Raw genomic sequence first — 16616 nt, forward strand, 5'->3', positions numbered from 1 at the left:
TGGACAGCTGCATCTCCGAGGACCTGTCCACAAACCCGCAGCTTTGATCAATCCGGGCTTTGTTCACCAGCAGCACTACAGCTTGCGGCCATGAAATATGCATACGTTTATCATTGACTCAAACACCAAAAGCAATGATTTGGTTCTTCAATATTATTTATTCTCTCTTAAGTAAAAATGTAGTTTCAAAGTGCATTAGTTGGCACACAGCGAAAACAGTGAACACAGTCAAAATCCTCACATCTTGAAAGTGCTCCACCATGAAATCATCCAGGACTTTTTGTTTACCACAATGTGTCATCACTTAGACAAACACAACATTCAGGTCAATCTTAAAGAAGGAGAAGCCTTTTGTTTCCAATAATCATTTAAGCTGATCTTGGCATCACCCAAATGATTTTCTCAGGATCATGAGTGAACAATGCATGAGTCCACAAAGGTAGTTGTCACTAAATACCAGTCATAAGGCAGTAATTACCTGATGTCTGAATCAAACATTGTTCTGAATGTTATTAGGGTGGTGAGCTCAACCTGACATCAACAAATAATTATTGTGTGATGATGGGAAAACGGTTAGACACAGATTGTGAAAAAGACATAAGATGACACCTTGTGTGTAAGCCAAGAGTGGCCATGGCTATTTATGTAATTTTCAAAACACAAACTAAAGGCGGTCACAATATCACATTTTCAGTTACGATTATTGTGGCCAAAATAATCTATGTTAATATCATCAGGATATCTATGGAATTTGTATTATTATTATTATTATTATTAATAATAATAATAATGTATCAAATGTACTACAAAAATCTAGTGCAGATTGATGATTAGCTCATTGGTGGTCAGAGCGATCATAGATGGACCAATTTTCCTGTTAATGTATTAACCACTATTATTAATAGTAGCAGTATTACTTTAATATAACGTTTAATTTATCAGATGAATAATTATTTTTAAAATGATACGATTATTGTCATTACCGGTATATTGTGACAGCCCTTTGTAGTATTATCACAATAAACAATGTTATTTATCATATAAAGATCAAATTTTAATGAGAAGAACATTTATTTTTGTCCAGATAGTGCAAAAATTAATCTTTGTAAACAAAGCCTCTCTCTGCTTCCATACTGATGGCCTCTTATGTTCATGTCCAAACCTAAAGAAACCTGAAGAAACAACAGATCAGTTATGGCAGGAAAAAAAAAAAGTCCAATACATTGTAAACATTAGAAATACATAACTAATTGTAGATCTTAATTTGAAGACATCTGCTGTGTGAGTTTACAGATCCATCCATAAATCTGCATTTCAATCAGTCACACACTGACAATGGCTTTACATTTCCCTTGGCTTTATCATGCAATAATGTGCTTCAGTGACTATTTGGCAAAGGTCCATCCACCATGAACCCCTCAGAAGAGGTCAAACTTTAAAAAAAAAAATAAAGTGATGGCAAAAAGAGAAAAGGCAACAGTAATTCAGTCTTCAGCATGGACACTGACTTCTAGGATTTCTATCATGTTTTACTTATTAAACACCCCAAAATCATTGAGAACTATTGAAAATATCACCTATTGGGGTAAGTGGGCCAATAAGACATGTGCCGTTTGTCTGTCAGCAGGTTTACCCAAAAACTACTGGGCCGATGTCACAGGGGTTACTGTCACATCTCTCCTCTCATATTGCATTTACTTTCATAACGTCTGAATCAAGACTCTGAATAATGAACTGAAATTATATGGACAGAAATTATTCTCAACATGGTCACAAATGTGTATCACATGATCTGAAAGATAAGAGTTACAAATGCGTACAATGATTTGCGCGTAACTTTAGGGGCACAAATACGAAGCAATCTGTGCAAACGTAGAACAGTTTTACAACTGCACACATCACAAAACTGGATAAATGCTAATATTTTACGTACAGATTTCTAATTCAAACTTCACATATGTAATTATGTTCACTTTCAAATAGCTTCCTGTGTACAAATGTCTTAAAATATTTTTTTTTTATTTTGAAGTGGGAAAGATGCTTTTTCATAAACACCCCTCAATTAGAGGGTCTAAAAATAAATATAACTTTATGGTAAATATTCCATAAATTATTATATATGGCAATAGGTAGATCACAGATGCGGGACAACTTGATCCGATGCAGCAACCTAGGTGAAGTTGAAGTTTAAAATCTCTATGTAATATATTAATATTTATTCAGTTTGTGATGCCCCATCCACCCACTACTTTTGTCACGACAAACCCCATGCAGTAATTATGATATCACAGTTGAATTATAAGAAAATAAAGTAGAAACATGTTATATTGAAGTAACAATTGTGAAATAAATGACATTGAAACAAAAACATGAGTCCATATTAAGCTTAAGGAATAATCATCAACTAAATTCAACCCACAAGTTGGTCATGGACAGGGAAAGACAGTGGATTCATACTGAAGACATAAGTGTTAAAAATACATTCACCATGAGGAAAATATATGAACTATCTGGTATGCACCTGTTCCCATGAGTCAATGTTTGCAATGACAACATCAAATGAAGAAAACTGCAGAGATGTCACACCATCAATGAGGGAAGCCTGGTTTGGAAAACAGATCATTTTGAACTGAACGTGTTGCGACCAGCTAAATTAGATGGCTTTGGAATTGCAAGCTTCGCCAAAGAAGTTAAGTTTGTCATTGGCTTCATTTTCCAGACCTGGTGACTACGTCCATTTTTTAAATACAGTCTAGGTTGTTTTTATTTTTTTTAACCCAACTATTTGTTTGTCAGCAGGATTACGACAAAACTACTGAGCTGATTTCCTCAACAATTTGGTGGGACTTGGGCCCAGAAAAATCGAATCTGACCACAGCACAGTGCTAAACTAACCTAAACATCCAGGACTATGTAAATAATAGAGCATTTTCTCGTGCATTGTTTTACAGCAAACAAACCTATTTCCCAAAATGTAATGCTTTTAAAGTAACAAAAAACAGAAAAATCTGCACATACAATCATACCATCTCCGTCAGTCATATTTCATGTGGGTAAACACAGAATAACTACAACCACAGTCTGTTCTCTACAGACCTGTCTTAGTCTTAAAATGCACCCAAAGCTTCAGTGAAAAGTCACGTTGGATTAATTTCCACCAGCTCTCAGTCCAACATGCAGCAGGTTTTGTGAGTAAACCAGCTGCTCTTGTAATGGGCATGAATAAGACCGTTCTGCTGCTCGGCCTGATGTGAACTGTTTTCTAAAGGGAAAGTTTAATTGTAAGTAACCTGGATGGATTTCCTCATTTCTCAGCATGAACTGAATCAGCCAGTTTTTCTGTCATAGTTTTATGTCTGTCAGACTCAAACGTCATCACTAAGCAAAGCAGACAAACAAACATATGAAACAAACCTCATGAAGCGTGCGCCAGCAGTCACACACTGACAGATGATGCGTCATCATCAATTCGATGGCTTGAAAATGATGACAGACGATGTCTCTCTCTCTCTGACTAAACCAGACACCACACTGTATGAACAGACCCCATCTGGGGAGACTTAATGTGCAGAGCAGCGGTAATACACCGTCCACTGTATTCAGCTGGCAGCAGTACCTGTGTCAAGTTCTAATGTCTTTGAGAAAACTCTCATTCTTCTGTGGAATCCTGAGGTTTTTCCACATGGTCATTTACTTTGAATTTAAGTATGGAAGAGGCCAGTTCAAGCCCAGGTCTGATCTCCTTCATGGAACAATAGTGCTACCGGCTGGTATTTCTTCAAAAAAAGAATTAAATTCAACAATGGGTTGAGAGATTGGGTTTGCTCTCGAACATTGCTTTTAAATGTTTAGTGACTTTGTCGAATGAAGTGCGACAAGTCACATCTCAGATTGCCTGATGCTTTGGTCCTGAACAGGATATTGGGCCCATTTATTTTGCATTTCAACAGATTTGAGCAAATTCCAAATTAGATGTAATTTGTTGAAATTTTAAAAAAAAGTGTAAGCCATGGTCTTTAATGAGAAGAAGACTTCTGTGGGACTGCAATCATCTGCAGTTAAAAAAATAAATCAAACCCAGATTTATCTTTCATCTAGAAACCATTTTTGCAAAACAACAAAAATAATTGTCTTTTTTTCTGGCAAAATTATACCTTAGTTACCTGTGAGCATGGCGATTGGTTCAGTCACCCTGGATGGGACAAGCCAAACTCTTTGAATCCAAACCATCAAAGAAGAAGAATGAAGAACAAAGTTAAATGCAGTATTTCATTTTGTGATGAAACTGATCAGTAAATGCTCTAGTCACTTCAGTGGTCAATTTAATCCAGACAAATAGATCGCCTTGTGAACTCAAAGCAACATCGTGTCCATCATCCCATCAATAATCTCTGACTCCACGTACAAAAAAAACACTCTCCACAAGTTGTGCTTCGCCTCTTCCACCTTTACACCCCCGAGTCTGTGTACATGCCATTGATCAAGTAATCCACCTGGGTGTAGTCCTTCCTCCTGTAGCTCTCGTAGGCCTGTGTGATGAACACGGCCACTGCGACCACGAAGAAGAGCAGGCCGAAGAGCAGGATAGCCAATAAAGACGCTGTATCCACCAGCTGCCTGGTCAGAGCGCCCCCTGCTACTTCTACCATGGCAACCCTTGTTCCAGAGCCTGCTGGTTCCTTGGCAGGGGGGGTGGCACTGGCAGCAGTTTGGGTATGAATTGGTGGCGTCCCAGTACTTGGGGCATTTGGCTGTGGCATGGCAACGGATGATGGAGGTGTCATTTTTGGACTTGCGGTTGTAGTGACAGTTGTTTTAGCACTTGCAAGTGTGGATTTTGCTTTTATCGTTGTTGCAGGGTGTGGTGCTGCTGTTGTTGTGGACATTGATGTGGTTGTTGACCCGGGTGTTGTAGAGATTATTGTTGGTTTTGTAGTGGTTGTTGTTGTTGTTGTTGTTGTAGTGGAAGTTGTTCCAGTGGGTGTTGTTGTGGTGGTTGTTGACGTGGGTGTTGTTGTGGTAGTTGTTGTAGTGGGTCTTTTTGTTGTGGTGTTTGTTGTAGGCATGGGTGTGGTTGTGGCTGTAGAAGTCACCAGTAAAGTGGTTGTGTAATCATTCCTATCAGGCTGAGCATCACCAGTGCTTGTAATGGATCCAGTCTGACCAGCCAGAGTGGAGGAGCCTGTGGTGTTAGAAAGAAGTACGGCTGCATGCTGAGTGCCATTCTCTGGTAATGAAAGTTGATAGTCTGACTGCTGATCGGCTGGTGAGGCCTTGGGTGAAGGGTTTCCTCCTGCAGATTGGTTGAGTGGCATTAAGGGGCGTATAGGCCCGTTTAATTTGGAGCTGACAGAGGTGTGGGTGCTGGATGAAGAGGAGGACTGGTCCCCGTTCACACTGAAGTTCTGACCATCGTCAGGGTCTGCGAGAGAGGGCAAACTCTTCTTTAGTGGGCTGGTTTGCACATCGATGGTCTTACAGGAAACATTAGCTGCATTTTCACTGACATCCCCATCATTACCTGGGGAACAATAAATTCCATTAATGAATAATCTCACAAATAAAGAAAAACTACAAAAAAAATGCTAGTTACCAATCTCTACAGATATCAATGGCAATGCAAAGTATATAAAAAGTATTACAAAAATGTTTTAACCTAAATTTCTTTCACATTGCAAATCACAAAACCATGAGGTTGTTTCTGGTTCAGACTATGAGGTTACAATCATATATGTACAATTAAATCATGTCTTATATATTTCATCTCATTTGATCATCTTGACATGAGTTTACAGTTGAATAAGAATGATGTGCTTTTGTGGATATTACTGTACACTGGATCCAAATGAAGGCAGTTCTTTATCTGCCTGTTGCCAGGTTGAAGTGCAGTATTGGATCTCCACTAATGAAGGCCAAGGAAGTGGAAATTCTGCCCTTAATACTACTTGACTAGATACGACCAATCTATCATTATCAGGCTATGTACCATAATCCTGTAAAATAGTTAGGTCCAAGGTGCAAGGTCCAATAGTTTCTGTAAGAATTATTATCAGGGCCTGAGCACTGGGGGTGCGGTGCCCCGTGTGTCCACTGGAGGTGCAAGTTGACGTTTCGTCTAACGCCCTCCCCGTGGCATGACAGCGAATTCGATGTGCCGCCATGAAACATCAGACGATCATAACTCAACCATATGTGGTTGAATCTTTACCACATTTTTCAGGAATGATAACAGTCCCACCATCAACACATTTGCATGTCGATATTGAACATGGGTCATAGTGCCACCTAGTGACAACAGGAAGTTACAAATTGTACTTTTACCTCCTCTGCCTTGCAGGTTCACCACATCCACCTCAAATTTGGTTGTGAGACCTTGCTGATATTATACTGTGAAAGTTTTGACCATGTTTTAAACGCTTTTGCCATGGTGACGCATTGTTTGCCATCAAATACAAATATGTGTTTGAGGGACTTGGGATGGTTTGCGTCTCACTAAATTTGCAGACATGTTAAGAGTGGCAAATCGTGATATCTAATTGGTCCCTTTGGTCTTACTGTGTCAAAATGGCTGGATACTGCCCCCTAAACATTTCAAAGTTAAATTTATTAATAAGTTCAGCTAAAGTTAAATTTAATGAGATAAATGAAATTTGGTAAGTACTGTATCATTTCAGGACCAGTAAATCAGGACCAATCCACCTCAAACTTGGCAAACTTATAGTAAAGACCTAACTGATGAAACGATACTCAAGGTTTTATTATAAGTCCATGATGCTGAAACCGAACATGAAGTTTAGGATTGTGATGAAAAGTTAGCGCAAGATTTGCATTCCGTGGAAGGCCATGGGTGTGGCCTCTTGTCTCCATAATAGGGGACATTCCTCTGCCTTGCAGGTTATCCTTAACCGCCTCAAACTGGCTAGAAAAAACCACAACCCTACAAGATGTTATGTGGTGTGGTGAAATCTGTGAGTTTTCGTCTTACGCCCTCCTCATTGAGTGGAGTCAAATTTCGATGTACAGCCATCAAACATCACTTGCTATAACTCCACTCCACGTGCTCATATCAGTGTTTACCCTACCATTGAATTGGGAGTGTCAGGGCCCGATCATTGCTGCTTGCAGCTTTAATTGTAATTAAAACCTCTCCTTGTCTGATGAGTTCTATCTGACTAAAATGTTCCACTAATAATTATAAATAAATAAATAAATAAATAAAAGACAACAGCACTTATCCTTCATTTCAAATCATCACCATAGAGTCACATCATATTATTCTGAACTACAGGGATGGAATAAGGGTGTAAAAGCATCATAACTGTCAGAAGACAGAAAGTAATTTGATTCTCATTACGTAAAAAACACTAAACTACAACTCATAACCATATTGACGTTATTCTGTTTAACTCTGCAATTCAAATTATAAGTTAAATGTAAGTTTCTCCATATACCTGATAAATGTAGATCAAAATAACCACAAACTTTTTAAACTTCTCTTTTAGTGTAATCCACAATTCAGACATATCCATATATCCAGTCCATTCTAAAAGTTTTTGCCAATATGGCTCTGAAAATATATTCTGGGAAAAATGTTTTTATGCCAACTCTCTGGGTAAACCTCTGAAAACATCATAAATACACAAGAAATTCAATTCAATCTGTTCAATACATACTGGCTGGTTAAAACACAAAACATAATCCCAATAACAGGTTAATTCATAGGCAACAAACTGGATTTATAAGGCTCGATCCAAAGTACATAAACGGAACTACAGAGCATACTTGCATGCTCACGAGTGTCCTTACATAGTATCTTGGTTATGCATTGCGCAAGTAAATCACATCCTGATTTCAAAACCCTGAATTATCTGCCTGGAGCATGCCAACAGAAATCAGAATACTGTGGCACATAAACACCCTCATTCTGGTTCTAAACAGTATCTGTTCAGAACGGAACTTAGTGGCTGAGATGGTGAGAAATGAAGACACAGGTAATATAGGAATATGAATGATCATGTCAGAGACATGAGACTAAGTAACAACTCAGAAGAGGAGCTCTGAGATGGTTCAGCAGGCTGTCTTGAAGCTTGAACAAGACTTGACCAATAGTTTAAGACTTTGGTGCCATCTGCTGATAGGAACAAAGAAAGACACTGGCTGAATGCAACACTAATCACCAGGATGGAAGTAGCAGAGACAGCACCCATTTTCATCATGGCTTCCATCAGAATAATGTGCAAGATGCTGTCGTTAAAGTTCAACACAATCACAAAACTGATGTATGATGAAACTTACTCCAGATTAACTAATGATGTTCCCCTTTTCAGAAACTCACATCTTGTAAAGCCGTCACCTCAGCTGACCTACTGCTCAACACAACACCGACTCACATTGTAAACAGCGCCCACACAGAATGATTTCGTCTGGAGGAATGAAAACAACGTGGACCTCTGTCCAGTCACTCATATCACAGTCAGTGTGGGGATAACCTCTGAGCCTTACTCCCCCCACTGCATCAGTTCAAAACAAGGAGGACAAGGAGTGAGGCTTATTCCTCAGGCACACTACACAATTTTCGTAAGATCTAAGATCTCTGTACCGTTCATACTACACGACGTGATGTCTTGTAATCGCAGGCTTTCAGTCGTTGTGCTGTTCACGGAGAGAAATAACTTGACGCCCTACTATGTTGTCCGGCAAATAAATAAAGTCAGCTCGAGGTTACACTCGTTATCTGTATCGGTGAAAACGCACAACACGACACGAACAAGCCCCGCAAATAGTCTGCGTGATGATCTGTTCAGAAACACAGAAAAGGCCACGGTGAGTCAGTTTGATCGCGTCGTTGCTAGTTCACACAGAGCGATGGAGTGCCGGCTTGCGAGCCCCGATTTCACCCTGACTTTCCTCCGATTTGCTGCGACTCCAGGATTTGTTGGCGAGTGGAAAATTGGGCTTAAAATCGTGTCGTGTAAACTCAGCATAAGAGTTAAGAATTTGCAACCTCTGTGTAGTCAAAAATACTGATTGCACATGTACATATTAGCGGTGTCGCTAAGGAGGGACACTGCAACCACTGCCAAGCCATAGGAGGGAAGGGAAAGGAAAGACTGCAGTCCAGTGGTGCTTCCAAAGCATTGTGAAAAACACTTGAGTGTTGGTGTAAACTCCAGTGAGTGATAATCAGCATATACTGTATGAGCCACTAAAGAGGTGGGCCTCTGATCACTCAAGAGGCTGTGCTTCAGATGAAAGCGGGGCGTCCACTAATCAGAGGGACAGTGGTTAATTTCCCAACTCATCCATTTCACATACCAAAGTGTCCTTGGGCAAGATTCTGAGCCCCAAATTGCCCCCGATTGCTGCTTCGGCAGCGTGATGCATGACTGACAGACAAAGCACTAGATAATTAATGGGTTTATGAATGGGTGAATCTCAGGCCATTCACCATTAACTGTTTTGTTGTGTTTTGGGGGTGTGAAGAAGTTCCAAACATTTAACTTTTCATGATAAAAAGTATTTACATCTGTATACACACAAGCATTTCTGACCACATGCTCTTGATCCTGACTCATACTCACACGCAATGGAGTAGTTAGCTTGTGTTGTGGCAGTTGGGTTGGCTGGAACTGTGACATCTTCGGGTGCTATGGAGGAGGAGGAGGAGTCAGTGAGGAGCAGCAGCAGGCAGAGGAGGCGAAGACACACCAGAGGATTGGGCTGGGACTTCAGGGGACACAGGGACATGGTGGACAGGGAGGGAATGACTGACACACAACACACACACACGCACACACACACACCTAGAGGGAGTTAACACGCATGCAATGTGCACACAGTTAACTTGCACACACAAGGAAGGGATTCTCAACTGGAGACCAGGAGGAGGTGGACGCAGCTTCCACTTTCTGGACCTACAACAGACATTAACACCAACATTAGAGGTGTGGAAGAGATACTGCTGTTATACAGTGCATTCCATATCACCAGGGTCAAAACATCTTAACAACAGATGATCAAGTAAAAATGGACTGAGCTAAAATTCAAGTGTCTCAATACTTAGGACAATGTGGATTTTCAGTTGGAAAAAATTTGCGAAAATGTATAAAATTCTGCAATTGTGTTGAATGTAAATGATTCCTGAATGCACTGTATTCTCTACACATGAGGGAACATTCAGAATATCCACAGATAATCACAGCATGATTTTTTTGCATGTTGGTGTCATTTACTTGACAATGTACTCTTGGACCTTGCACTTGCATCAAAGATGCTAAAACTCCTCTGTGTGTAATGCTGGTGAGTTCTCTCATGCCAAATTAAACCAGACGTGTTAAACCAGAAATGTGTATTCATTTTGACATCAAGCAGGCCTCTTCCATTGAGATTCAACAAACAAATCATTTTTTTTGCAATGTAATGTAAAACAATGTTTGCAATGCAATGTAAAACAGCAGGGAAACAGCTGCTGTCTGCTGCAAGTGATCTTTTCAAAAACATTGTGATTGAATTGGCAGTGTAAAAGCTTACTTGTCTTTCAATAGAGTATTACATTTTGATTTGTTCATTTCCTGAATATATCATTATTGTAGTGGAAAAAAAAAATACTTCTGAGGTCTCACTTTAAAGATTTTCTCAACTTTTTTGAAAGGGATATCCACGTAGGAAAAAAAGAGGAACAGCATTATCTGGAACAGATAACATTTTTATATTATTTATAAAAGGGTACAATACAGTTTTTCTGCACACAAATCAAATAGCTGTGGTTGTTGTGTCTTTGTGCAGTCATCACATGCTCTGCCTTCACAGGACCTTGAACTGGTGTCAGAGCTAAACGAGGAGATCACCAGCAACAATTGTCTGTGGTGAAAAACAATGTGAATACAAGCTTCGCCTGCTTGTGCTGCAATTAAAAATGGACCAAAGACCAAACTTAAAAAGAGTCAACAAAATATTAACCTTCAAACTAAGTGAAGGATCCATTTTACAAAAACCCTAATTCTCTGTAATGATCTCAGTACTGCTACCAAAGTGTGTATTCTTGCCTGCAGACTCCTCCTCATGTCGCATGCTCATCACTTCTCTACTGACATTATGTTGAATGGGTCTTGGTACCTTTAAGTTAATACATTTCAGCTAATATTTGTATTCACTTAGTGAAAAATGTGGGATCAAACTAGCTAAACAGATGTTTTTTGCAGATACATGTTTTGCTTGAGTTCCCCAAGGCTCCATTCTGGGGCCACTTCGGTTCAACATTTACATGCTCCCACTGGTTCAGATCATGGAAAAGAACAAAATATGTTACTATAATTACGCAGACGACACACACATTTATATAACAATATCCCCTGGGAACTATGGTCCAATACAAGCACTGAGTGAATGCACTGGGGAAATTAACGACTGGATGCACCAGCATTTCCTTCAAATAAACAAAGAAAAAACTGAAATAATTGCTTTTGGAGCCAAGTCAGTCAGCTATCACCTAAAGAATATATGAAGGATTAAAGGACTTATGTCTCAGCAGGATTTTTGGAAAAATTTGTCCATGCATTCATCTTCAGCAGACTCGACTACAGTAACAGTGTCCTCACAGGTGTCCCTAAAAAGTCATAGTCAAGAACGCTGCTGCTCGGGTCCTCACTAAGACCAAATAAGTACATCAATATTACTCCAGTCCTCAGATCTTTACACTGGCTTCCTGTTGGTCAAAGATTTGACTTCAAAATACTACTGTTGGTTTACAAAGCACTGAATGGTTAAGGGCCAAAATACATTTCTGGTCTTCTGCTTTGCTATGAACCATCCAGACCTCTCAGATCATCTGGTAAAGGTCTGCTCTCTGTCCCCAGAGTCTGAACTAAACATGGAGAGGCAGTGTTCAGCTTCTAAGCTCCACATATCTGGAACAAACTCCCAGAAAAATTCAGGTCTGCTGCAACTCTCAGTTCTTTGAAATCAAGACTTAAGACTTTTCTGTTTGCCTCTGCCTTTGAGTACATGTCTATACATTCCTTGTACTGCACTGTAACTTTAATAACCTATCTTATTCTACTTTAACATGTTTTTATTTTCTCTTTTGAATGATTGTATTTAAATGTGATTTTATGTGTTTCTTCCCAATGCGTTTAATGTTTTATGTAAAGCACTTTTAATTGCCTTGTGTTTGAAATGTGCTATACAAATAATTTTGCTTTGGAATGGCTCTGAGTGAATCTTATCAGCTACAATGGTGTTTTCCCTGATACAACAGTTACACATTGGCTTCATGAAAGCTTCATGAATTTAATTTCAACCAACAATGGCTGGATTTTTTTCTTTTGCTTCCACGAGGAGTTTGGGAACCACTGCCTAAGGCCCGAGTTTTCACCCAGCAGAGGTCTTTAATTCACTAACTCAATTTTGGTCGATACATGAAAATGGTCTCATGTATCATAGGAAAGCAGGTCTAAAGTGAAAAGTATCATCTCCTCTGAAAGGAATTGTAAAATGATGTCCCTACAAAGCACCTACACACATCAGTGAAACTGGTAATAGATTGGGAGAGAATCTGTGATTGATAATTACGCTTGCATTAATCTGGCAGTTTAGTGCATGTCGCACGCACACACATTCAGTCGCATCACGTGGGGTCAAACACAGGTGTGGGGTACAGTAGCGATGGAAGATTTAGGCGCAGAGGTAAAACCAGTTTCGTGGTGGAGCTGCAGAATTTATCTGTCCAACTGTGCAAACCCACTTTTTAAGGGACTGTATGAGAATAACACACAGTGTCGGTGAGGGTGTCCAGTCACTGCTTTTACTTCATAATGTACTTCAACGTGTAGTCAAGTGCATACGAAAACATTAACAGTGCCCGCGCCACAAATCAAACACCATCGGATTCATCTTGTGCCCGGCAGCGTATATATTGAATCGGGGCCCTAGACCCACCGCGCTCCCGTGTCACCCTGTCCACCTTGTGTACAACTTGAACAGCGTGTCCCCTAGGCTGACTCTAAATAGGGTTAGGGTTCACGAATCACGTTACGCTCCATCCACAAGGGAACGAGGAATAAGGTGTATAAGGAAAGTGACCTGAAATGACTTCTGCTTGACATTATATGTGAAATACAACAAAATGGAAATCAATTTGACATTTCCGGGGGGGGGGGGCGTGGGCTCCCGTGGGGGGGGGGGGGGGGGGGGGGGGCTCCCAATTCAACGGCAGGGGAAACACCGCTCAACACGAGCGTGTGGTCGGTGACGTGCCCTCCAAGTAAACAGGAACTATCCAAAGGTCGCCACCGGCGGCGCCTACGTGGAGGGAAGCGCTGGGAGACGCGTCGGAGGGAGTCGCGGAACCAAACCCCGTTGAAAAGAACGTCGCCCCCGGCGCTTCGCGGGGCGGGGCTCAGAGAACCAGCGGCACGCCGTTCTCCACCGAAGTCCAACAGGTTCCTCTAACAAACCGGAACCCCGAGGCGGCGAGCACGGCGAGGCAAGTCGGAACCACAAGTCACTGACCCAAGTAGCCCGGGGTCCGTCGCAGCTGACGTCGCGCCGCTCGGGCGAATCGTCCCAAACTTTTCGGCCGCAAGAGAAAGAGGAACAACCGAGAAGCGACGCAGTTGAACGCGTACACCTCGAAACGGGCGAGGGTTGACGGCGACGCGTCGCACACATGCCATCACGCCGAGTCCCACCGAGGAGACAGTTCACGTCCAACACTTTAGCTTAGCTGACGCTAACCAACCCCTTTTTTTTAATCTTTGGCGCGGGGTCACGCGAACACTCCCACGTTACCCGCAGTGATGCTAACTACCACTGACACGTCGGGGGAACTCACCATCTGCTCGCCAATGCTTCGCTTATTGAACACAGCCGTGTCAGTGATGGAGCCTGACTGAGCTCATCGCTGCCCTCGGGATGGAGCTAGCGCTGCTGCTTCTGCTTCTTCTTCTTCTTCTTCTTCTTCACATGCATTGCAAGCGGAGTCATTCTTCTTCGTTCTTTTGGGCGGGTGGCAACCAACGTTAACGCGCATTACCGCCACCTACTGTGTTGGAGTGTGAACCACAGCTATCGCCCCAATACGTGGACCAAAAACACAATAAATAAATACGAATGAATAATTGAATTCATAAATTAACACATTCAATTATTTGTGTAAGCCATGTAGGGCTGCAACAAACCATTATTATTTTACAAAAACGATCAATCTGTCGATTATTTTCTCGATGAATCGATTAGTTGTTTGGTCCATAAAATGCTGTTAAATTGTGAAAAAAATGAAGATTGTGTTTCCCAAGACTCCAAAATGATGTTTTGTTTTGTTCACACACCAAAGCTATTTAGTTCACTGTCACAGAGGAGCAAAGAAACCAGAAAATATTCACATTTAAGAAGCTGAAATCAGAGAATTTTGACTTTTTCTTCATAAAAACAACTTGAACCGATTAATCAGTTATCAAAATAGTTGGCGAATAATTTCATAATCGATTACTAATCGATTAACTGTTGTAGCTCTAAAGCCATGTCTCCTTCAAATAATGGAATAGATTTCCTATCCCAATAGAAAATACATTTTTAAAGTCATCTTTTTGACTCCAAGTCTCTTGATTCCCCTCTTTAATGTTTCTCGCTCTTGTGTCCATTTACAGTATGTCAGTGTAAATTCATGCTCCACTGATTCCTCTGTTTGTTCCACTTCTCAGCCTCATCAGCACGTCTCCTCACCGTGCCCACTTCTCATTGCACTGCATGGAGGTGTCGTCCTGTGTTTGCCGTATCCCCACTGTGCTGCCGCTCTCTTCAGATTTGCGAGTGAAATGTTCATAGTCTCATTTTTTCAGTGTCTGTTTTGCTAGTGCGTCAGCATCTTCATCCCTCTCTGAGCTGGTATCCACATAATGTGACCACATTACTCATACTTTTTGAATCTGTATAGTGAGTTTCACAAATCTCATTGACTACCCTGCATACTGTGAGATGTAATTGCCTGTAATGAAATTAATGAACTGCAAAGAATAACTTGATTTGTAATTCTTCCATTTTCTGTAGTGCAGTTACAGTTGCCATCATCACGACTGTATACATTGATAAATGGTCTAATGTTCTTCTTTTAGCAGAAAATTGTAAAGCTGGTATGCTAAAAGCCACTTTTCAATTCAATTCAATTCAATTTTATTTGCATAGCGCTAAATCACAACATACATCATCTCAAGGAACTTTACATAGTGAGGTTGAGACCTCACAATATTACAAAGACACCCAACAGTTCCCACAATGAGCAGCTCTGAGACTGTGGAGGAGAAAGAAAAAACTCCCTTTTAACAGGAAGAAATCTCTGGCAGAACCAGTTGTGGGTGAGAGGACTTTCCCGCTGCTCCAGTCAAAACACTCATTTGACCTTTTCACTCTCCCAACTTGGAGTCAGTACTTTTGTTGTGGGATGTTTATCTTGTGAATGTCCTTTGAGATTTGCTGTAGTAATTCATCATTAGCTGTTTCCTTCTGAAATGTAGTGGTATTTCACCGACTTCTACCCGTAGAGCAGACACAGGAGCGGTTTTAGCATCCACAACAGAGTCTCAGAGCTTGAACTTGCACCACATACAACTTCTGTAGTGAGTTTTACACTTGGCTTGGAGAGTGAAGGCGTGCAGATCACAGCTGGATCCCATCCATGGTCTCTGCATGCAGGGAAGAAAACGTGGAGTTAGGTCCAAGGCACCAAAAGTCACAAGAACTACTGGACAGGAAGTGACATGTAAAAGTGACAAAAAGTGAAAGCGAAATCACTATAATATGATCAAACAACTCAAACGGAAAAGAAACACTCGAAATATTTTTCAAAATTGATAAGCTGCCTAATAATATAATGTAAATAAGCACAGGAATTTATCAAGTTTCCTATTGAGTGAATATTTTGCCTGAAGATGATCAAACTGTGATGAAGAGAAGCTGAAGTGATGTCAGACTGTTTCTGGCATTAAAGAATAGGAGAGAAGTTAATAGGTGACGAGGTCAATCAGATTAAATCGTTCATCATCATTGTGAGAAATATTGATTGGTGTGTGGATCACTGTCCTAATAAAAGGGACAGAATTACATTTTTATTACTATTTATTGTCACAGTCTCCTTGTGTTCTTCCGAGGTACAGTGATATAAAAGGAAACTAAAACACTATAGTGATTCTGTTGGGAATCAAATCATCTTTATTGAATTCAAATGAAGCTGTAAGATTAATGAGTCTGTGTATGGAACAGCAAGAGCTCAAAAGCCCACAGAAGTGACAATCCCATTCATATTATGAATCAACATTTGGATTATTATCTATAATGTTGTAACCATCCAATGTAGACTTACCAAGAGCTACGACATTGTGAAACGATGGAACATGAACCTGTAGAAGCCACAAGTCTGTATGAAATCAGCCTTGTTTTAAGAAAAACATGTTTTATTCGCAATGTCATTGAGAATTACTACACTACCCACAATCCTAAAGTATAACATCGATCGTACTTTGATTGGTTGGAAGTCGTTGGAAAGGCATTTGCAATGGTTTATGGGACGAGTAGTTCCTTCGCTGTTGAAATAATTATGTACAGAGTCTTGTAGCTTTGCCTAG

The 16616-nt window shown here is 40.5% G+C and overlaps 1 protein-coding gene across 2 annotated transcripts; it reads right to left on the reverse strand.

Annotated features, from left to right (window-relative positions):
- Positions 1 to 138: 138 nt before the first annotated feature.
- On the reverse strand, positions 139 to 13979 carry wu:fa25f02 (integumentary mucin C.1). Of its 2 annotated transcripts, none has more exons than XM_035642203.2 (3): positions 13832 to 13979; positions 9582 to 9914; positions 139 to 5422 (listed from the first exon to the last, which is right to left on the reverse strand). In XM_035642203.2, exons 2-3 carry the CDS (start codon positions 9745 to 9747, stop codon positions 4449 to 4451), a joined length of 1140 nt encoding a protein of 379 aa, XP_035498096.2. In that variant the 5' UTR covers positions 9748 to 9914; positions 13832 to 13979; the 3' UTR covers positions 139 to 4448. The 2 variants fall into 2 exon arrangements, with proteins under 2 accessions (XP_035498096.2, XP_035498095.2); XM_035642202.2 differs by having other exon boundaries at positions 139 to 5521.
- Positions 13980 to 16616: the final 2637 nt, after the last annotated feature.

This window comes from Scophthalmus maximus, chromosome 7, assembly GCF_022379125.1.
Source record: "Scophthalmus maximus strain ysfricsl-2021 chromosome 7, ASM2237912v1, whole genome shotgun sequence".
Classification (NCBI taxonomy): Eukaryota; Metazoa; Chordata; class Actinopteri; order Pleuronectiformes; family Scophthalmidae; genus Scophthalmus; species Scophthalmus maximus.